At 45.0% G+C, this 24,301-nt stretch overlaps 1 protein-coding gene across 1 annotated transcript in view; it reads right to left on the bottom strand.

Moving 5' to 3' along the window:
- LOC141102963 (protein SHQ1 homolog) overlaps positions 1 to 24,301 on the bottom strand; it is a gene marked incomplete at its 5' end in the record, with an annotated part of 135,807 nt that overhangs the window by 40,587 nt on the left and 70,919 nt on the right. The window contains 1 exon segment of the mRNA XM_073592030.1: positions 23,741 to 23,861. Coding sequence (XP_073448131.1) covers positions 23,741 to 23,861 — 121 coding nt within the window.

The raw sequence follows: 24,301 nt of genomic DNA, 5'->3' as shown, positions 1-24,301 counted from the left end.
CACACGGGTTGCAGGAAAGAAAATCGCTAGATTCCCCCATCAATACAGTCAGTCTTGATGGAGGAATCCCACCGACTGAGCTATTATGTTCTCCCAGCGGTGGGAGCCATCCCGGCTGGGAGAATACAGAGATTATTGCCAGCGGCGTTACCAACTCCAGTGTGGAATATATCTGAACCTTCTGTTGAAGTATATGGATGTGGTCTTGTGTGTTTTTAATTTTTGTAAAATAAAAACTTTGACTGTTTTATACATGTGGTGCCAAGATGACTCTGTCCTTGAAAGTCCTTAGCTACGAATTGGTGTATCCTGTATATTCTGGACCTGCCCCCTTATACGCCCATTTTGGCGAGAAAGCCAACATTTAATTTTTAAGCCAAACAATATCTCCTTAAAGTGGAAGTAAAGTCCACTTTTTAACTTGTACCTACAGGTAAGCCTATAATAAGGCTTACCTGTAGGTACAGTGAATATCTGCTGAACTTGGACTTTTTAGGAGACATTCACACGTGATGCACCTGGTGACGTCACTGGCGCATGCACTCTGAAGGGGCTGCATACTCGTGCCGTACCTTTGCAGATCTGTGCTGGGGCTGGAGCTCCTACTTGCATGCACAGGAGTGACGTCATCACAGCCCCACACATTCATACAGCTGGAGCCGTTAACCCAGAAAGAAGACCAGATGAAGATGGAAGCGTCAGGGGAGCCATGACAGTGCTGCACTGGAGGGCTCCATGTGCAGGTAAGTCTTAAAATGTGTGCCAGTATGCAGTGCATACTAGCACATTATGGCATAACGCTGCAGGGGGCCCAATATTTTATTTTTTGGGGGATGGATTACTACCGATTTAAAAGACTGCCCAAAAGCGTGTCTTTTACATCTGATCCACCTCATCAGCACCGCACAGGTATGTATTCCACAAAAGTGGAGATGTACTGATACTCTGACTGTTGGTTAGTAAATATATGTGGTAAACTAACTAATTGATATGGAAAGCCTGACCGCTGCTTTGCAACGTAAGGAGGAATGCTTTTGAAAATCCTGGCACTCTTGGCACCATTTCCAGTTCTATCAAGAATACAGCTCCTTGGTCATAACTCTGGAGACCCAATCTTCTCCATAACAGGCATCTTATGGCCTTATAGGCACACTCTGCCAGTTAGTGTTTTAGTTAATACAGTATTCTTACCCCCCCCTAAACTCCCACCCTCTTTTTTCTGTTCCCAGACCATCTTTCCCGTCTCCTAACACGTTCTACACAAACTAAAATAAAAAAGTAATTTGGAGTGCCTTCATACGATGGAACGTCGGTTGACCTTATGTTTGGTACATAACATCCCGTTACCCCTGTATTTTAGCCTGATATCAATCTTCAGTACTCTGTCTCTTTTAGTCATTTTTAACGTATTCATCCACTTTACAGGACCTCCAATTGGTGTCTTCATCCGCCTCTGGACCCATGGATGACGCTCAGCTTCTTCCTGAAAACTACCACCTCAGCGAATGACAGAGGTCGTCAAGGTCCATATAAAAGTGGTGGCTTTCATTCTCCTCTACAAGCTACGGAGGATTCCATGGACTGAATGTATTCATATTTCATGTAATATTTTGTGAAGTAGACAGAGAGGCAGGCTACAGTGCCTCTGGGAATTACTGTAGGGTATTGTTACTTTGTCTTCATGACCCTTATTTGGAAGTTTCATGTCAATTTATGCAAAATCGTTGGCTTATTGTCATGGTATTTGTACATTGCTAAAGGGCTCCATAAAACTTTAAAAAGACAAATAAAGGAGCTGCCTCTTCTGTCAAATGATTTGTATTTCTGTCCAAGTTCTGAGATTTACACAGTTTTTTTTTTTTTACTGCTGTTAAGCAACACAACTAGGTCAGCTTTCCACCCCCAGCCTGTGATTGGATAGTGAACACAACTAGATCCCCTTCTTATCCCCAGCTTGTTATTGGAAAGTGAAGGAGCTATGTCAACCCATCAACCCCTGCCCCCCCCTGTTATTCAGTGAAAAAGCAATAACAAACAGATGAGGCCATCTCATTGCTCTCTCCTCCTTTCCGCATGCTCCTTGTCAGCACATGGGGACACCTGACTAGTGCAAGCAGTGCCAGGGCAAAGTCATTCAGAATCCAGGGATCTCTCAGCTCTGAAAATCAGGGGGTGGAGAGCTGAAGTTGAAGAGAACTCTGAGAGCTGATTGGAGCGAAGGGGTACACCCCATTCACAAAGCACACAGGAACAAAGCTGAGGCTGTCAATAAGTCTGTGCCCTTCCCTGTCACCATTTTCTCTTGGTGTCAGGAAAACTTGTTAGAAGTGATTCATGCTATTAGCAGAGGAACGAAGCAGCAGACAGAAATTACACTTAAGGGGTTTATTTACGAAAGGCAAATCCACTTTGCACTACAAGTGCAAAGTGCACTTGAAATTGCACTGAATGTGCACATGGAAGTGCTGTAAATCTGAGGGGCAGATCTGAAATGAGGGGAAGCTCTGCTGATTTTTTTTATCCAATCATGTGCAAGCTAAAATGCTGTTTTTTATTTTCCTTGCATGTCCCCCTCGGATCTACAGTGTCTGCACTTCCAAGTGCACTTTCAGTGCAATTTCAAGTGCACTTTGCACTTATAGTGCAAAGTGGATTTGCCTTTAGTAAATAACCCCCTTAGTGCTCTTTAAGCAGTAGTAAAATCTCTGGGGGGGGGGGGGTTTCCCCCTGCATGCATTGCATACTAGCACTTTATGAAAAAACTTACCTTAAACCGAAGCCCCTCAGCAGTTTACTGCCACCTTTAAGTGAGATAAGTACACACTATAGAGGGATATGCTTTGTTAGTATTTCATGTCTGAGGTTTACGACTACTTTACGACTACTTTAAGTATCTCTTGGCAGTTCAGCTCCCTCTCAGGATCCCTTCTCCCTGTTGGGTTTTTCTTTTTTTTTTTACATTATGGAGAATAAAACTGACTGTTTAGTAACACTGCGCTACTTAGTAACTGTTTAGTGTACATAAATATCTTAAAGCGGTAATAAACAAAAGAATCCCTAATGGTCTTGATTAGGTGACTCCCATGCGTATGTGTGGGAGTGACGTCATCACGCCCTGGCCATTCACGTGAACAAACACAGCGAATCTGGAAGAATGACAGGTAGAAGATGGAAGCATCTGAGCAGTGACAGCACAGCGCTTTGACAGGTAAATCTGTCATAATGTGCTAGTATGTGATACTAGAAATGTTTTCAATAAGTTAAATTCCTCTTTCAAAATGTGTAAAAGGTGGGCCCTGGAAGCAGGGGGTATCCGAGAGTGCCAGGCCTTATTTATAGACGATTTCCCCTTTTTTTCTGCGGGACTCTAGTCCCTCGGTTTTTTGGGATCCTGGATCGGTCAACTGGGCCAAATCCAACACTTTCCCTATAGATGCTAAGTTTCAGGGGAAGGCTGATTCTGATCTTCTGCTGCAATTGGTCTCCAGTCTAACCTATCTTACTGTGCAAGCTTCAACTCTTCTGGGAAGGCTGTCCACAAGGTTTAGGAGTGTGTCTATGGGAATTTTGACCATTCTTCTAGAAGTGCATTTGTCAGGTCAGGTACAGATGTGGACGAGAAGGCCTGGCTCGCAGTCTCCACTGTAATTCATCCCAAAAGTGTTCTATCGGGTTGCAGGCCAGTCAAGTTCCTCCACCCCAAACTCACTTATCCATGTGTTTATGGACCTTGCTTTGTCCAATGGTGTGCAGTCATGTTGGAACAGGAAGAGGCCATCCCCAAACCGTTCCCACAAAGTTGGGAGCATGAAATTGTCCAAAATGTCTTAGTATGCTGATGCCTTAAGAGTTCCCTTCACTAGAACTAAGGGGCCAAGCCCAACCCCTGAAAAACAACCCCACACCATAATCCCCCCTTCACCAAATGATTTGGACCAGTGCACAAAGCAAGGTCCATAAAGACATGGATGAGCGAGCTTGGGGTGGAGGAACTTGGCTGACCTGCACAGAGTCCTGACCTCAACCCGATAGAACACCATTGGGATGAATTAGAGTGGAGACTGCGAGCCAGGCCTTCTCATCCACATCAGTGCCTGACCTCACAAATGCACTTCTGGAAGAATGGTCAAATATTTCCATAAACACATTCCTTGTGGACGGCCTTCCCAGAAGAGTTGAAGCTGATGTAGCTGCAAAGAGTGGGCCAACTCAATATTGGACCCTACAGACTAATGCCCCGTACACACGGTCGGACTTTGTTCGGACATTCCGACAATAAAATCCTAGTATTTTTTCCGACAGATGTTGGCTCAGACTTGTCTTGCATACACACGGTCACACAAAGTTGTCGGAAAATCCGATCGTTCTGAACGCGGTGACGTAAAACACGTACGTCGGGACTATAAACGGGGCAGTGGCCAATAGCTTTCATCTCTTTATTTATTCTGAGCATGCGTGGCACTTTGTCCTTCGGATTTGTGTACACACGATCGGAATTTCCGACAACGGATTTTGTTGTCGGAAAATTTTATCTCCTGCTCTCCAACTTTGTGTGTCGGAAAATCCGATGGAAAATGTCCGATGAAGCCCACACACGGTCGGAATTTCCGACAACACGCTCCGATCGGACATTTTCCATCGGAAAATCCGACCGTGTGTACGGGGCATTTGACTAGGATGCCATTAAAGTTCATGTACGTGTAAAGGCAAGCGTCCCAATACTTTTTGTAATATAGTGTATATGCCTGCTGTACCATGTATTTGTTTGACAAAGTATCTTGTTCTCTTTGTATTGTTTCCTTTGTGTGAAATCCCTGGTGTTCCTGTAGTCCCTCTGCCTTCGGCCCCTTTCACACGGGGAGGGGCTTGTCAGGCGCCGCTGCCGCCTATGGAGAGATCGGATGAAAACGGACAGCACCGTTTTCATCAGATCTCACCCGATCCGATAGCGATGGATCCAAGCGTAGAGGCGTCCGTCTGCTTTTAGCGGATCGGACCGGGTCGGATGTCAGAGGACATGTCTCCGCTGACATCCGTCGCTCCATAGGCTAACATGGAGCGCCCGTTCAGGTCCGCCGTCAAAACTGACAGGCGGACCTGAACGGTCCGATCGTGTGAAAGGGGCCTTACTATTAAAAACTGACCACACACAAGCAGGAAATCACAGCGTGGTCAGTTCTCTAGCAATGCCTACACTCCTCCAATGATCAGATATGTCCTGACATGACCCCCCCCGCACAGCCTATCACTGAGAATATCAGTGTGCTGCCGTTTCTCCTCCCCCAGCTCTTATGCAGCTGAGAACAGAGGGAATGTGATCACTTATAAAAAAAAAAAAAAAAGGAAATAAAAAGGTATTTATCATTTTCTTTTATATCTGTACACAAAATGTTTTGCCTTTCATTTCTATTTTAAACTCAATAGGTCGATTGCTTACGATCACTTTAACATAAGGTTTTCAAATGACAAAAGAATAATAAGCAGCACACATAATAAATGTGTAAAAATAAAATTTGTACACCAAGCAAAATAAAACAACAAACAATTGTCTGTATCTCTTTGTGAAATCTTGAGTAATCATTAAATCTGACTGCTACACATGGGTGGATTTATTTATTATTCAAGATTTCACATAGACATACAGACTATTATTCTATTTTGCTTGATTTTCACATTTTAATTTTTCACACGTTGTTGTTCTGTGCATAGCTTATTATTATTTCTTTTTATCATCTGAATAAGGTAGAGAACACAGCAGAAAGAGCGGAAAATCCTGTGATTATTTTGTATCTGACAGAGTAATTAATGCTGGCCTTCTTTAGCCAGCAAGTTTTAAAAAGAAAAAAAATAAACCGGACACCCCATCCACACATTCGAGGTGGATGGGGGAATCTTCCCTGCTGAGCTATTGTATTCTGACAGCGGGAACACTTCCCCACCGCCAGAATACTCTGATCAGCATTGCAGGCTATAGCCTGCAGCGTGATTTGAAAATCCAACAGGGAGGACAAAAATTTCAGCTGCTAGCAGATTTTTAACAAGCCTAACCGCTTCAGCCCCGGAAGATCTGGCTGCTGAATGACCAGGCAATTTTTTGCGATTCGGCACTGAGTCGTTTTAACTGACAATTGCGCGGTCGTGCGACTCTGCACCCAAACAAAATTTACGTCCTTTTTTTCCCACAAATAGAGCTTTATTTTGGGGGTATTGGATCATCTCTGCGTTTATTTTTTGCGCTATAAACAAAAAAAAAGAGCGACAATTTTGACAGAAAACACAATATTTTGTACTTTTTGCTATAATAAATATCCCCATTTTTTAAAAAAAAAAAAGCTATTTTTTTCCTCAGTTTAGGCCGATATGTATTCTTCTACATATTTTTGGTAATAAAAATCTCAATAAGCGTATATTGATTGGTTTGCGCAAAAGTTATAGCGTCTACAAAATAGGGGATATATTTATAGCATTTTCATTATTATTATTATTTTTTTTACTTGTAATGGTGGCGATCTGCAATTTTTATCAGGACAGCGACATTATGGCGGACACATCGGACACTTTTGACACATTTTTGGGACCATTGGCATTCATACAGCGATCAGTGCTATAAAAATGCACTGATTACTGTAAAAATGTCACTGGCAGGGAAGGGGTTAACACTAGGGGGCGATCAAGGGGTTAACTGTGTGCTAACTGAAGTGGGTAGGGTACTATGTAGGGGAGATGACAGATCGCTGTTCATACTTTGTATAAACACACGATCTGTCTCTTCTCCCCTCAGAGAACTGGGATCTGTGTGTTTACACACACAGATCCCGGTTCTCGGTGTGTTACGAGCGATCGCCGGGCACTCGCATCGGCTCTGCCCCCTAGTGGCCACAGGGCGAAGCAACGTTACATAATGTTGTTTCGCCAAGCCGTGCCATTCTGTCGCAGTTAAACTGCGGCAGCTGGTCGGCAAGTGGTTAAAGAAATACTGAAGCCTTGCTAGCAGCTTGTTTAAAGTGGCAATCAGCACTTCCATTAGGATCTGTGTTCAACATTTACAAACTGGAGCTGAGTGGCACTTTCAACAAAGCTTGCTGAAAGCTCTGCAGATGCTTTGTCAAAGTTTGCTATTGGCAGCTCTTATACAAGCTGAAGCCTGTGTGAAAGAGGCCTTAGATATTTGGATGAGAATTCTAGAAACAATATTCTTTAACAAAAATGAATTCTACAGGAGCAAGGCCAGCTGAGGACTCCACTGTGAGAAAGAAATCTCACCTCTGAAGGCTCCATTATAAAAAGATCATAAGTGAACACCTTCATTAGCCTTTTGATATTGCCTATGTCCCCCCCACTGGACATTTCCCATCACTTCCTGCCACTGCAACAATGTTTGTTAGAAAAGTGAGGACCCTATAGAGAACATCTCAAAATGTTAAAGTGATTGTAAAGTCTTGTTTAAAAAAAAAAAAAAAAAAAACGCAACCACAACCATGTTATACTTACCTCCTCTATGCAGTTGGTTTTGCACAGAGCAGCCCGGATCCTCCTCTTCTTGGGTCCTGGTTTGCTGCTCCTGGCCCCTCCCCCTCATTGAGCAGCTTCCTATGGGGGCACTGGAGCAGAGTCACAGCTCCGTGTGTGTCCATTCAGACATGGGGCCCTGGCCCAGCCCCGCCCCCTCTCTCCCCTGATTGGCCGACTGACTTTGATTGACAGTCGCGGGAGCCAATGGCGCCGCTGCTGTGTCTCAGCCAATCAGGAGGAGTGTCCCTGACGGCTTAGACATTCGTGGACATCGCTGGAGAGAGATGGGCAGGGCAGGACTTAGGGTGGTGGGGGCCCCTGGGCTTGAGTCACTTTCGGGTCCTACCTTCTATACATTACTTTAAATAGAACAAAATGTTGACTGGTACCGTAGACAGTGTTACATGTTAAAAAAATAACGTAATAATCTATTTATATGACCACTGATTGAAGCTTGAAAAACATGACACTGATGACAGATGACACTAATATGTGGCACTGATGACAGATGGCACTAATATGTGACACTGATGACAAGTGGCACCGATGACAGATGGCACCAATACGTGGCACTGATGACAGATGGCACCAATACGTGGCACTGATGACAGATGGCACCAATACGTGGCACTGATGACAGATGGCATTAATACGTGGTAGTGATGACAGATGGCACCAATACGTGGCACTGATGACAGATGGCACTAATACGTGGCACTGATGACACGTGACACTGATAACAGATGGCACGGGACACTGACAGGTGGGACTAGGGACAGGTGGCACTGATAGGTGGCACTGGGGACAGATGGCGATGGGGACATTTGGCACTAATAGGTGGCACTGGGGACAGATGGCACTATGTTGTGTAGTGTAACTAGTGTGATTGTTCACTCACCGCTGCAGCACGAAAGCTCTCCCTCCTCACACGCAGTCTCTGTGTGAGGAAGGAGAGCCGGTGATGAGAGATGATCTCATATGTTTACATATGAGATCACCCCTCTATGGACACTCCGATCGAGTGCTAAATGGCCGCTGTGATTGACCATTTAGCACGATCTGTGATTGGCTGTATCCAAGGGACACGGCCAACACAGAACTTCCCTGATGCGCGCCCGCGGCGGCGCGCAGAGGGGAAGTAAACATGAGGACGTCCAGGGACGCCCTCCCGGCAATTGGCGTCTGCGCTGTAGCCGTCTTTCGGCTATAGCGCAGGCGCCGCAGGCCCCCCATTGGGCGGGGCCCATGGGCTTGAGCCCAGTCAAGCCCAATAGTAAGTCCGGCCCTGGAGATGGGGCTCGGGTAAGTAATTTGGGGGGTGCTGCTACACAGAGAAGTTTTTATCTTAATGCATAGAATGCATTAAGATAAAAAACCTTCTGCCTTTAACAACTAGTTTAAAACTAAACTCCAGACATATATAAAACACATACTGTAAAGCAATGCAGCTGTATAATACATCAGTACATGTATTTTTTAATGCAAGCAGTAAAGTACCTGAGTATGACTTGGTAGGGGCACCTTGCAGACCCCTGTACAACAGAACTGGGAGAGGGAGAAGCAGCACAGTTAGGTGTACTGAAGAACAAGTAACATGCTGATAGGAGAAGAGAGCAGAGGGATGACTTCATCCTTCTGCTGCTCCTTCTTTCTCTGTCCAGTCACAGGCTGGGGGTGGGGAGAAGACCTGTAAGTGTTACTGAACTGCAGCAGAGAAAACTTAGGTCCCCTGTCCCAGCAAACATGGCTCTGCTGTGTGGCAGAGCTGTGTAAATCTTAAAACTGGATAAAGATAATAATCCTTTGGCAGATGAAACAGCTCTCATATGCAGTATGTTTTTTTTGTCTGTGTATTTAGCAGTTTGCTTGGAGCTCAGCTTTAAAGTGTTATTAAACCCAGGACTCTGCATTCACTACATCTGGTCTCCCACAGTACACAGAACATGGAAATGTCATTATTTTAGTAAATATACACTGCTGAATAACTTTTCTCATCAGCAGTATATAGCAGTATTGTGACTTCTATCAGTGTCTGGTTAAAGCTTGAAGAAGTTATTATTCTTCTCTGACTGTCCTATGAGGCTGCAGGAACCCTGACCCTCTGTCTAGATAGGGCCGATTGGCCCTGTGCTGATCACATGGACCCTCCCAAGAAAAAAAACTCTCTAGCAATACACATCAAACTGAGCATGTGCAGAGTGCCTCCTAGGGCTCTGTATTATCAGGAGATGGATTGGGGACAGTGAAAGAAGGGAAGGATCAGAGAAGATAGGATCAAATAGCTTTTTTACTCAATGAAAAGGATTAACCCCTTATGTTCCATTGTGAATATAACAAGCATGCTTTACTGCATATACAGGCTGTTTTTACTGTTGTAGGTTTAGTAACACTTTAAACACTGTGCCCTGAAAAGAGTAGCTTTTACCTTGAATCCCTCTAGAAAAATAGCATTGTACTTCCTGGCATGTGATTGTGCCTAGGCACCCCTAGGTCTTGATCCAGATAGTGGTTTTCAACATGGCAGAGATCACCTAAACACATCAGATTATTATAATGGATACACTCGGAAACAGAAGTAGGTAAAATAGCAGCTCCCCCCACTACATTGAAAGGATTGCAATAGGCGCAAAGAAGTCCCCCAAATTCCATGTTATGTACTGCCATGTCCCCTTTCCTGGCGGGTACACAGCCTTGACCAACTGCATCCCCCAGGTTTACTATAGTACCATAGGAGTTGTATAGCTGGGCCCCCTGGACATCCACCAGGCCCTAGGTTCTTGTCTGGGGGGGGTATTGTGGATGATCAGGCTCAGCCTACACTCTGTAGAATTCAACATAAATGAAAAATTAAAAAAAAAGTTAGGTTCTCTTTAAATTGCTTGCACGGTTCAAATTAAACACAAAAAGATCCAAGGAAATAAAAAATGAGCGGTCTAAGCCAGGCCGTTCAGACGTCTATGGATAAGAGAGAGATTTTAGCAATAAAAAAAAAAAAAAAAAAGAAAAATCTCAATTTGGAAACAGCTGCTCCCCTCACACCGCATAAAATATAACGGAGTGCGTCTGTCTGTGTACAATCGGCCTGAACAAAGCTTCTCCCCGGAGAGTGCAAGAGTGAAAAGATGCAGTTTTGCACATGCTTGCACAAAGCCTGCCAAGCAATGGGTCTAATCAACGCTGAAAACATTAGCTGACAATACAGAGACACACTGAGATCACTCGAGAGTGGCAGGGAATCTCTTCACCAATAAAGAAAGACATTTCCACCCGGTGGAAGAGACTTAACCCATTGGATGTCAGGGGCTTAGGATGGTCACTTCAAATACCACAGCCAATTGTCTTCCTAATCGTCCACTTCAAGATGCTCCTCATTAACTGCTTTAACCTTCAAATGAGGCCACCCAGCGTGTAAATGCAAAGCGACAAGTCGTTATCATCTATTTGCCCTTCAGTCACCCTTGATGGAGCTTCCAGTGTTGGAATGAAAGGCCAATTTCTAGTAATGTGGGGTAGTGCCACCTAGTGGCTAAACAACTATGAAAACTGGTGGGACCTATTACAGGTAATGGTGTATTGTCAGCACAATACACACCCTGAGCACTTATTATAATGTTGATTGAAAGCACTTTTTTTTTTTCTTCCTGCTCCACAGTTTCATGATGAACTTGTATAGGCCAGATACACAATTTACCTTAATTCGAGAACTTTAAATAAGCTGCTAGCAGGCACAGTGGTGTCGGCAGGGGGGAGGGGGGGGGGCTGACAGTGGCTGAAGCCCCGAGTGGGTTCCCAAAATGCCCCGGGTCTTGTGTGGGAACGGTTCTATTATTAGCCCTGGAGCGCCGCCGCCGAGCGGGGACCAATCTGATCCTGAGCGCGGCCGAGTGCCGCCGAGTGTAATAGCAGGTCCCGCCTTCTGGAGCCTGCAGCACTGATGGACGTCCCACTGGTCCAATGCCGGGACATGTGACGGCCCGTCGCGCCTCTGTCAGAAGATCCCGACCCCACTCGGCGCTCGGGCAGGCGGCTCTCCTCTCCTCATCATGGCTCTGGCTGCCTAGAGTCTACTCTACTCTGTGTGATGGGCGCGCCGTTGAGCTGCAGGAGGACACCTGAAGTCTGGTCAGGTAGGTCAGTGTATGTCATTTAGGTCAGTGTATGTCAGGTAGGTCACTGTATGCCAGCGTGTGTCAGGTAGGTCAGCGTGTGTCAGGTAGGTCAGCGTGTGTCAGGTAGGTCAGCGTGTGTCAGGTAGGTCAGTGTAGGTCAGCGCGTGTTAGGTAGGTACTACCCCCCCCCGGTGCTGGGATTGGACTTCAGGCTGAAGCCCCTGTTTTTTTTTTTTTGCCAACTAGCAATGCCCCTGAGCAGGCATGGGTAGGCTTTGGTAAGCTTCAGCCCAACATGATGATCTAAAAGTAACTGTCAGCACTACAATTAAAATCTGTGTACTTTCACACTGGAAACAGTATGTAACAATCCTTCAAGTAAACCTGTACTTAAAGAAGATCAATTATATTTTTTATATGTCACAGTTCTGTTCCCCATGGGACATAGTACACATAATACTTTGTTCTACAGTTCTAAGTGCTTTCTAACCCTATTTATGGGGTATGACATGCCCCGCCCACTCTTCCCTCCTGCCAAGGCTGATCTGACAACAACTTTGAAGGAGACGGCCGATTCACAGATGCATCTTGTCTCAGCTATGAGCACTTTCCTGAGACAAGCAATGGCAAGAGAAATACAAAGGCTGATATGTCCCCTTGCATTCCTTTTGCCATTGCTTGTCCTAGGAAAGCACAGCTGAGACAAGATGCATCAACGAATCAGCTACTTCCTTCCTGTCTGACTGGCCACATCAGAAGGGGGGGGGCGACAGCTCAGACCTCAGAAAGCACTCAGAAATATGGGACAAAGTACCGTATTTATCGGCATATAACACGCATCGTGGGTGCGTGTTATACGCTGATCCCTGCTGATCTCCGCTGATTGTGAGCGGAGCGGGCGCCGCCAGCTTACACATAGTCGAGTGTACTCGGCTCCTCTTGGCTCCGCTCAGTCCCGCCCAGTCCCGCCATTGGACCTGTGTTATGTCCATCATAGGGGCGGGACTGTGAGAGGAGCCGAGAGAAGCCGAGTATACTCGGCTTTGTGTATGTCGGCGGCGCTCGCTCCGCTCACAGTCAGTGGAGATCGGCGCTAAATAATCAGCCTGCAACGAGGATGCGCAATGCTGCAAAGACACTGGGCAATGATGCAAAGACACTGGGCAATGCTGCAAAGACACTGGGCAATGATGCAGATGGACACTGGGCAATGATGCAGATGGACACTGGGCAAGGCTGCAGATGGACACTGGGCAAGGCTGCAGATGGACACTGGGCAAGTTTGCAATGATGGATAAGGCTGCAGGTGGACACTGACAAGGCTGCATTGATGGGCATTTAAATGTAAGTTTTTTTCCTTAAACTTCCCTCCTAAAAGTTTTTTTCCTTAAAATTCCCTCCTAAACTTGGGGCGCGTGTTATACGCCGATAAATACGGTACTTCATGTGGTTTTTTCCCACAGCAGGCAGAACTGTAAAACAAAAACTGTAATGATAGATCTTCCACTTCAGCCCCGGAAGAATTGGCTGCTCAATGACCAGGCCATTTTTTTGCGATACGGCACTGCGTCGCTTTAACTGACAATTGCATGGTCGTGCGACATTGTACCCAAACAAAATTGACGCCCCTTTTTTTCCCCCACAAATAGAGCTTTATTTTGGTGGTATTTGATTATCTCTGAGGTTTCTATTTTTTGCGCTATAAACAAAAGGACAATTTTGAAAAAAAAAAACACAATATTTTGTACTTTTTGCTGTAATAAATAGCCCCAATTAATTTTTTTTTAAAAAGCAAATTTTTTTCCTCAGTTTAGGCCGATATATATTCTTCTAAAGATTTTTGGTAGTAAAAATCGCAAAAAAGCGTATATTGATTGGTTTGTGCAAAAGTTATAGCGTCTACAAAATAGGGGATAGATTTATGGCATTTTTATAAATTTTCTTTTTTTACTAGTAATGGAGGCGATCTGCGATTTTTATCGAGAATGCAACATTACGGCGGACACATTGGGCACTTTTGACACATTTTTGGGTCGATTGACAATTACACAGCGATCAGTGCTATAAAAATGCACTGATTACTTTATGTCACTGGCAGGGAAGGGGTTAACACTAGGGGGCGATCAAGGGGTTAACTGTGTTCCCTAAGTGTGTGTTGTAACTGTGGGGGAGGGGACTGACTATAGGAGATGAGAGATCGTGGTTCCCAGCTTGTAGGAACTCACAATCACTCTTTCCTCTCCTCACAGAACTGGAATGTGTGTGTTTACACACATACACGTCCCTGTTCTGCCTCTCGTGCTCGCCCGTGGCTGGCGGTCATCGCGACTGCCGGTCACGAGCAAACCCCCCCGCTGTGCATCCCCTCCGGCGGCCTCTGGCCTGCTATCCCGCTTTAATGGATCGACGTATAGCTACGATGGTTCACAGCATAGTGCCGACCTGCTGCAGTAGAATGACGGCGGCTGGTCGGCAAGTGGTTAAAAGAGATGCATGGGAATTTCCTTTTTTTTTTTTTTTTTTAAACCTTCTTACCCAGGTGGATGCTGCATCTGTCCCCTGGTGCCTCTAAGACTAAGAACCGAACAATCAAACACTGCAGATCGCTCGGTTCTCACAGCTCTCTGCTCTGCCGCTGAGAGGCTGAGTGCCGGTCCAGTCATGTGTACGGATCCTGACTCCATTGTCATGATCTTGCCTAAGCCTGGACCGTCTCTGTGATATCAGCAGACAGCGGACTTCAGCCCGCTGTCTGCTGAAAACAGGTCACGGGAGTGCAGAACGAATTGTGATCAAAAGGAGAAGTACAGCCAAACGAGCTTTGGCTGTACTTCTCTTTTAAACCCCCAGAACATTATAGTGAGGAATTCAATAAAGCAATTACAACACTTTTCTGGCAGTACTGACTCTTTAAATAAATGAAGGCATTGTGACAGTTTTGGTAAAAGATCCAATACAATTTGAAAGGAATCATCTCTAGGTCATATAAACGGGGGATGAATTAACCCCAACTCAAAGTTGGCGTACAGACAAGCCTCAGTTATTGGGAGGTGTTGTGCATTTAATGTGATCAGTGTGTTTTGTATTTACTTCCATCGGTTGCTAGGAAGCAGACCGCTAGCAACCAATGACGCAGGGCCACACTGGCAGTGGGTGGAGCCTGATGGTGAACTCTGGGAGACTAGTTCCCTATCAGGTCTACCTAATTTGTGATTGATAGCAGTGGGCAGATTCCATTGCCAATCCATATTCATGCCAATAGCGGCTTTCGAATCCACCCACCTTCCGATGTAAGGCAGCCCATAGATAATTTGATTTTCTTTTCTAAGGGTGGAAGGAAAGAAAATCACTTGATTTCCCCATCCACAGTCAGTGTTGACGAGGGAATACCTCCCGCAGCCCTATTATGTTCTGCTGACAAGATGGGGGTTGTAAGCGTGGGGGGGGGGAGGAGCCTTCCCGGCCAGCAGAACACAATATAGCCGCCAGCAGAAATTGCATGTAAAAAAAAAAAATCCAACAGGCTGGTTGTACCCAAGTCAATCAATGGATCGATTTGAGTACAATCAGCCTGCTCATGAGTGGATCGAATTGTGGCTGGTTCATATATGACCGGCTTTAATCACAAGGCAGGCAGACCTGATGGTGAACTAGTCTGAAAGTTCCCCATCGGGCTCCACCCACCCAACAACTCATCTCTATGGCCATGCGCCCATCTGTGTAAAAGGTGCAGCGAGGAAGGAAAAATCCTGGACGGGCGCACACCGATGAAGGCATCTTTATTAAAAGATTAAAATCCAAAAACAGTCATATCTTAAGCATAGAAGACAGGGAAGAACATCTAACGCGTTTCACATCACAAACAGACGCTTAGCCATAGGTTGACTAAGCATCTGTTTGTAATTTGAAACGCGTTAGCCATTCTTCCCTGTCTTCTATGCTTAAGATATGACTGTTTTTGGATTGTATTCTTTCAATAAAGATGCCTTCAGCGCTGTGCGGCCATCCAGGATTTTTCATTCCTTCCTAGTTTAAGCAGAGCCAGCACCCGCAAGATCATATAGGGCGGGTGTCTTCAACAGGTCTGGAGCTTTTGAGCTGCAATTTTTCTTCCTAAAAAGGTGCAGTGACCAGGAGTTGCCCTCTCCTTGCTAGCTATGCTAGGGGAGAGGGTGTCCTGTTCAACCTCGTAGCTAGTAAGGAGACTGCTGCTTGATAACCAACATTTGTCTCAGCTCCAAACACATGCCCAAGATGAGCGATGGCAAGAGGGATGCAGGGGATGGGGGTTAGCCTTCTATCCCTCTGCATTCCTCTTGCCGCTGTGGGAGAAGGACGGCTTGTGTAACTATGTAGGTAAGTTTACAAAGCATGTAATATTAAGGCAGAAAATGCTACATGTACAGAACACTGAGAAAAAAAAACATCAGTGCGAATTCTGCTTTAAAAAAAAGTAGAACATTTACAGCTACTGGCAGGATCAACAGGTAAAAAAATTAGGGGAAGACCAAGGAAAATAAAAAAAAAAAAAAAATCAGAACATTTCTTTTTATTCCTCCCTATTGCCCTGCTGGATAATTTAGGTAACCAGCATCTTCCTAAAGCTAAAATACAGCCTTATAAATCGACCTTAGATTAAAACTATTCTGCATCCTGCAAGTGCTCCCTTGAAACTGTTTTGGAATGGAAATTGCATCCCATTGTAGAACTCCTATGGGTAGAACAACTCTTTACACTCCCCCAATGCTCATTTCTGCTCAGCGATGTGACTGGCTGAACTTCAGTAGCGCTCCCGCTGTCGCAGCGTTCCCGATTCCCCCGCTCCCTCTGCCCCTTGTTATCTGCCAGGCAGAGCCCGCTATCGATGTCCTGGAGAGAGACATCGAAGTTATATTCTCTGTTACTGGCAGCTTGTTCAGCTGGAAACATTTTTATTTTTCATCTCTCCTGCGTCCCCCCCTCACACAATGAGCCCGGCTCGCTCTTGTCACAGTAACAGCCAAGAAAGTTTGAGCAATCTGCCATGCGTCTCTCCAGGGGACGTCAGCTATGTGCCATGAACTCCCCGGGTCTATCCGGCACTTCGCGCGGTGTGCTGTGCAGATGGCTAGTGCCAAGATGCCAGACAGTCAGTATTAGAGCGTTAACCCACGCCAACCCTTCACAGAGGGATAGGATGGGGGAAGACAAGGTTACAATAAAGATCTATGTGGATTGTGATATCAAAGGTTTGGGGGTCTCTGAATGTCTGTAAAGATAAGGTCATCCGCTTTCTGTGGCTAGCTTTTGAAAAAGGCTATACAGTACCTGTAGAGATTTGCACATATATTGAAAGGGGATAGTAAACTAATAACCTGGTTAGAGTGCAATGCCAGCCATAGACGGAGCGTTTTTCTATATTTTTTTTTCTATTCTACAATAGCTGCTAGCAATAACCGCATGTAGAATCCGACAGGCTGGTTGTACCCAAGTTTATCAAATCATTCAACTTGGGTGCATTCAGCCTGCTAATGCATGGTTCGAATCTTGGCCGGTCCCTGTTGAACCAGCCAAGATTTGAACCGTCTATGGCTGGCTTAAAGCCAGCCATACATACTGTATATACACACCTATACAGAAGGCTAACCATACAAAAAAGAAATCAATACAACCAGGGCCGGTGCTACCACTAGGCAAACTAGGCAGCCACCTACGGCGCACTGCTGCCTAGGGCGCCTGGCCACTGGTGTTCCTAATTTCTTCTCTCTGCAGCAACCAACTAAGTTTCAGAATCAGCAGGCAGCCGCCGCCCTGTTCGCACATAGTGTCAGAGGCGCATCGGCGGCAGAGGACTGTGTCTGTGTTCCGACTCCCGAATAAATGAAAGCAAGCAAACATTTATTGATGGGCGCTGGTGAGGCGGCATTTGATGGGCACTGGTGAGGCTGCATTGATGGGCGCTGGTGAGGCGGCATTTGATGGGCGCTGGTGAGGCGGCATTTGATGGGCGCTGGTGAGGCGGCATTTGATGGGCGCTGGTGAGGCGGCATTTGATGCTCATTAAAAAGGAGGGGTATACATGGGCAGGGCAAAGGGGGTGGAGTCAGAGGTGGAGCAAGGGGGGCGGCAAAATGAGGTTTCGCCTAGGATGTAAAAAATTCCTGCACCATCCCTGAATATAACAATCAACTTTTGTAGAATGGGAATGTTGGAAAACTTTCCTTTTATTCAGCAGCGTTGATCAGTGAATCCTGACAATAGAGGAGTGCCTTGCTTGGCTCAATTTTCTGTAGATTCCGCAGGAATGAATCTACTGAAATTCTAGCTGTGTGCGGTCAGCTTAAACCAAATCTAAACCCAACAACAAAAATGTAATATACTGCAGCTTTTTAGTCCTTAAAGGGGGTGGCTGCCTTAGTTTTCCATTTTCAGGCTTTTATACCCCTTATTTTCACCTGGTGATCCTGCCAATAACAAAGTGCCTGTCGCAGGGTGTCAACGCCCATCCACTCCATTGTACCTTTGGAGGTACAGTGGAGATTGACCGCTCATCACCAGTGCTATTCATAAAATGCTTTGCATTTTCTAAATGACTGCAAAGCATTCTCGGATTGGAAGAGGTGAAGAGGCGGGATGCTGATGTCATGCTTTCCACCTCATCCAGAGAACTCTTTGCATTTATTCGGAAAAAAAAAAAAAAAATGCAAAGCATTTTCATAATGGCGTCCATGTCTAGCAGCCAACCATTCTGTGTTCAGAATTTAGCAGGGTGGCCACTTGGCATGGGACCCGGAAGGGGAGATCCCTGGAGAAGCGGTGTCTACTTAAGTAACGTCCAGCTTCCATGGGCATCGGCCAGGTATGGTATATCTATAGTTACATTGGTCCAAGCCGGTCCAATGTAGCTATGTATAAAATATCCATACCTGGAATTCTTCTTTAATCTTTTACTTTGTAAATAAAAAATACTTGAATAGGTTTTTTAAAAGATTGCTTAAGTCCTGCACAGCGGTGCTCAGACTGGGAGAGGAAATCTAAAATCAACTTTTCGAACGAGTTTGTTGGAAAATTTTCCTTTGATCAGCAGCTGCAGTCAATTGGCTGCAACACTGATCAGTGTATTCTAACAGCAGAAGAGACCCCACTGTTACAATACATTGGCACGGCGGGAAGATTCCTCCATCCTCCTCGCTTGCGTAGTTGGGGGGGAATCAGCTTGTTTTTTTGTTTTTGTTTTTTTCCTCTGGCTGTTCGAAAAAAAAAAAAAAAAATCTATGACCAGCCTTAAGCCCCGTACACACGATCGGATTGTTGGCCAAAAGAGCGGCAGACTTTTGTCCGATGGGCATGTGCCAGGATCTTGTCTTGCATACTAACAGGACACAATTGTCGGCCAACAAACACGAACATAGTGACGTACTACGTTGAATTTCAGCTCTTGAGTTTGGTAAGCATTGATTCCGAGCATGCGTGTTTGTACTTTGGACTTTTGTGTGACGGACTTGTGTACAGACGAGACAAAAATCTGACAACAGACCGTTGTCCGCCAAAAATTTACTAGCCTGCCATCCAACATTTGTTGGCGGAAAGTTGGACAATTGTCTGATGGAGCGTACGAACAGTCGGATTTTAAGCAAATCATCACACAATTCCCGGACAAAAATTGGATCGTGTGTACGAGGCTTTTATAATATAATATAATATGAGGACAAAGCTAAACGCTTTCAATTTGTTTTCAATCAGACAGGCTCTTGCACTATATAGTTAAAATGGTTGTAAAGGTTCACGTTTTTTCACCTTAATGCATCCTATGCATTAAGGTGAAAAAAAATCTGATGTTTACTGGCCTCCCCGTTTACTTACCTGAGCCCTCGAAAGTCCCACGTCGTGAACGCGCTGGATTTCGGCCCGGTCTTCTTGGCTCTTCATTGGATAGATTGATAGCAGCGCAGCCGTTGGCTCGTGCTGCTGTCAATCAAATCCAATGACACGGGCGCCGGGGGGCAGGGCCAAGTCCTGCACTCAGCGGCTATGGACGCCGAACGCAGGACTCGGGAGGTAACCCTCTGGGAGATCGCTTCTCCCAGGGGGTTATCTGAGACGGGGTGGAGTTAGGAGAGCCGCCGGGGGACCCCAGAAAACGCCATTTGGGGCCACTCTGTGCAAAACAAGCTTCACAGTGGAAGTAAGTATGACATGTTTGTTATTTTTAAAAGATAAAAATCAAACCTTTAATGTCACTTTAAAGGTAAATCTAAAGGACATGGAATAAGAAAATTGTATAATGTATGGCCAGCTTTAGACAAGTCAGACATTAAAAGCAGAACTTCGGTCATTTTTTCATCTAGTAAATCCTCTGCCCTTGTTTTAACTTTGGATAGTAAAACATTTTTTTTCTGCCAGTAGATACCTTCTACAGCCCACTTCCTGTTTCCTGTCTGGTAAAAAGTCTAGGCTTATGACAACATGCACAACTCTCTCTCCCGATAGTTTGCCATGAAGGGAGCGGGGGATGAGTCATAAGAGGGCCAATGAGAGCTGCAGAGGACTATATTCTATGCCTTAGTATATTGTGGACCTGCGCTAATCTTGCTCTAAATTTTATCCTTCCAATTATGACATCATGCACAGCTCTCTCACTCTCATGAGAGTTTACCAGGAAAGGGGGGGGGGGGGGGGTGAGTAATAAAAGGGCCAATGAGAGCTGCAGGGCTGGAGGTGTGCCTCTGTGTGTCTGTATAAATCCAGGAAGTGAACAGGTACCAGCTTCAGCTGCCCACAGTTAAAATGAATGCAGCCAGACTCAGTGGAAGGAGATTTCTGCAGCATATTTGGCAAGTACAGAATCACAGTATATATAAAATAATATGCAAAGGGGTTGGAGGGAAGCTTCAGAATGGCAAAGATGTTTTTATTACAAATTATGTGAGCAGACTGCAGTTCCCCTTTAACGTAAGTTGTGCATTTAGCCGTTGGCCTTTACCTACACACTAATAGAAACCCAACGTCACAGTCATGAATTCCAGGCTACAAAATCTGGACACTAAATTGACAGCTTCATTACAGAACAAACTGAAATGGTATAAGAAATGGTAGAAACCTATGGCAACTTAGTGAAAGGTTCTAGGATTTTTCAAGGTCAATTTGGATCCAATTTCCTTGTGGTTAATCAAAACCATCATTTTATGTCTTGGATTGTTTAGAGATTTTGACAAAACACTGAATCGAATCTTGATTGCTCTATCAAATTTCCATGTGTATGGCCAGCTGGGTTGCCTGGAGGTATCTTTCCCCCTCTTGGCTGGGATCCTTCCAGCCTGGGACGATCAATATGCAAATATTGCCTCTGATCTCCGAACAGGGAACCTCCCCCACTGCACTGCAACGCCCTCTACTGACTGCCGTCTGGTACAGCACAGGTTAAGGGGACCAGCAACATATCATCTTCCCTACCAACTATAATTACAAGCATAAAGTTTTTAAAACATTGACACATGCTGATAAAATTACTTCTATTAAACTGATTGTATTGAAGTACAGCACATATAGTAAAAAAAAATCCCTTTAAATTGCAGCATCTCTCTGCAATACATGCACATTTCATCATATTTCATTCCGTTAGAGCAGAGGCTTACTACCTGAGGCCCTCCAGCTGTTGTGGCACTACATTTCCCACGAGGCATTGCAAGGCTGGCAGTTACAAATACTCCCAGAGGCATGATGGGACTTGTAGTTCTGCAACAGCTGGAGGGCCCCAGGCTGCCTACCCCCCCTGCTTTAGAGACTCTGCCAAAAGTGCGCTCTGCTCCCAAGCAGTGTAAAATTCGTAGACTAAAATGAAAACAATTCAGATGACTAAAATACAACTAAAACTAAAATGGCATTTTAGTCAAAAGACTATGACTAAATTGAAATTTGACGTCAAAATTAACACTGCACTGCTGAAAGAAATAAAATCAAGAAAAAGGCTTTTTTTTTTTTTTTAAATACAGTGGAACCTTCGATTACGAGCATAATCTGTTCCAGGAAAATGCTTGTAATCCAAAGCACACGCATTTCAAAGCGAGTTTCCCCACAGAAGTAAATATTAACATCATTTGTTCCACATTGACTTCTATTACATGCAATACTGTGGCCAGAGGTGGGGGGGGGCGCCGGAGAGACTCGGAAATGCTTAGAGATGGCTCGGATGCACTCGGAAAGGCTCGGAAACATTGCATTGTGGGGGGGGGGGCAGGGTAAGCCATTCCCAAGAGAAGATCGTGGTCTTTGCTAGCAGCTATAACAGCCGCTAGCAATAATTGCATGCAAAATCCAGCAGGCTGGTTGTACCCAAGTTGATTGATCGATCAACTTGGGTACATTTAGCCTGCCCATACATGTTTCAAAACTCGGCTGGTTCAGATGCGAACCATCTATGGCTGTCTTAACACCATACGCCCTCCCCACCCCCTGATCGCCGCTGTACTTACTGTACCTCCATGGGTGATGAGCTGTCAGTGCCCAGGCAGCCAGTCCAGCAGTCCAGGGATTTCACATTCCCGCTCTTCTTCCTCTTCTCTGTGCAGTGCTCCGGGACGGACCAGACCGATACTGATTGGTCAGTGCCTGCACAGAGAATCGCTCCGGTCCATCCCAGAAGCGCAGTACAGAAAAGTGGGAGATGTCAAATTCGCGGACCGCTGGACTGGTTGCATGGGCACTGACAGCTCAGCATTGCCGGAAGTAAGTACAGAGGAGATTTGGGGTTTGAGTGTGCGGTATTAACCGCTTAAGGACCGGAAGATTTTCCCCCTTAACGACCAGGCCATTTTTTGCGATATGGCACTGTTTCGCTTTAACTGACAATTGTGCGGTCGTGCGACTCTGTACCCAAACAAAATTTACGTCCTTTTTTCCCACAAATAGAGCTTTCTTTTGGTGGTATTTGATCACCTCTGCGGTTTTTATTTTTTGCGCTATAAACAAAAAAACACCGACATGTTTGGAAAGAAAAAAAAAAAAATTTTTTTTATTTAAAAAAGAAAAAAAAAAAAAAAAATTTTTAAAACAATTTTTTGATCAGTTTAGGCCAATATGTATTCTCCTACATATTTTTGGTTAAAAAAATTGCAATACGCGTATATTGATTGGTTTGCGCAAAAGTTATAGCGTCTACAAAATAGGGGATAGATTTATGGCATTTTTATTATTAATTAATTTTTTTACTAGTAATGGTGGTGATCAGCGATTTTTAGCCGGACTGCGACATTGCGGCGGACAGATCGGACACTTTTTTGGGACCAGTGACATTTACACAGCGATCAGTGCTATAAAAATACACCGATTACTGTATAAAATGACACTGGCAGGGAAGGAGTTAATAGTGGTGATCAAGGGGTTAAATGTGTTCCCTGGGAGGTGTTTCTAACTGTGGGGGGAAGGGACTGACTGGAGGAGGAGAGAGATCGCTGTTCCTGATCACTAGGAACAGCAGATCTCTCTTTCCTCCCCTGTCAGAACATCTTATTTTGTTTTACATTGACAGATCCCCGTTCTAGCTCTCTGTGGAGCAACTGCAGGTGGCCGGTGGACATTGTGGCCGTTGACCACGCCCATCATACTCCCTCGTGCGCGCGCCTGATATAGCTGTAAAAATGAACCGACATACAGCTACAGCGATTCATGGGAATGAGCCAAACTGCCGCAGTATAATGATGGCGGCTGGTCGGCAAGTGGTTAATTCACCTTTTTTTTTGTAGTTCTGAGTTTCTACCACAGGTATCCACAGTGACAACTGTAGTCTGATATCTTCAGCTGTCACCATGCATCTCCTTATGCCAGACAGTGACAGCTGCAGCCAGATGGTTTGTTTGTAAACAAAGCTCACCATGACTGGATGGTGGCACAATGATCACATGATTCTTTCACCAAGCTGATTGGTTCCCGATGTTTTTTGCGAGACCCGCTGTGTGATGATGGTGTTTCTGGACTAGAAGTGAACAGTAAATACAATCTATGATTACTGACATACAAACACACACACACCTTTCCTGAGGAAAGTCAGTGAATGTAAACCTCTCCCTTTCCTGTGCATCAAACACCATGGCTAAAGCTATTACACTAAACAGTATGATGATCATTCTGCCAACACAACTTACTTGACTTTTTGAATCCAGATACAGTAGTCTGTAATATACAGATCATTGAGAATGTACGCAGGGTCGTTTTCTTGAAAGATTGAGTGGATATCCAACAAGCACTTGAGTACCGCAGCCTTGCCTAGAAGTTTGGAAATAACAGAAGAAGTTATACAAGTCACCCAACCAACTGTAAGACGTTTTAAGAGTTTTAATTGATCTTGTGTGTTAAATTGATCCTGCAGCATAGCCAAAAATCACCACAGACAAATCAGCGCCATCCCCATTTATAGGAATATTTACAGATAAATACAAGGAAGGAGAATGCCGATCTTTACCATCACATCCCAAAAAGCACAGAACTCAGGGTTGCCTTAAACCAACACCGTGCTAAAATAAAAATGCAGTGATCACTGCAAAGAAAACAGCGGACCCCCCCCGGAAAAAGACTGGCAGCACGGGCAGTAAGCACTAACACTGTCCTTTGTAGGGGATACGTTTTGTTCATATACTGTATTTATTGGCGTATAACACTCACTTTTTCACCATGAAAATCAGGTGCAAATAGTGGGTGCGTGTTAT

The sequence above is a fragment of the Aquarana catesbeiana genome, linkage group LG07, assembly GCF_042186555.1.
Source record: "Aquarana catesbeiana isolate 2022-GZ linkage group LG07, ASM4218655v1, whole genome shotgun sequence".
NCBI classification, from domain to species: domain Eukaryota; kingdom Metazoa; phylum Chordata; class Amphibia; order Anura; family Ranidae; genus Aquarana; species Aquarana catesbeiana.
This window is presented reverse-complemented; position numbering and strand designations above follow the sequence as displayed.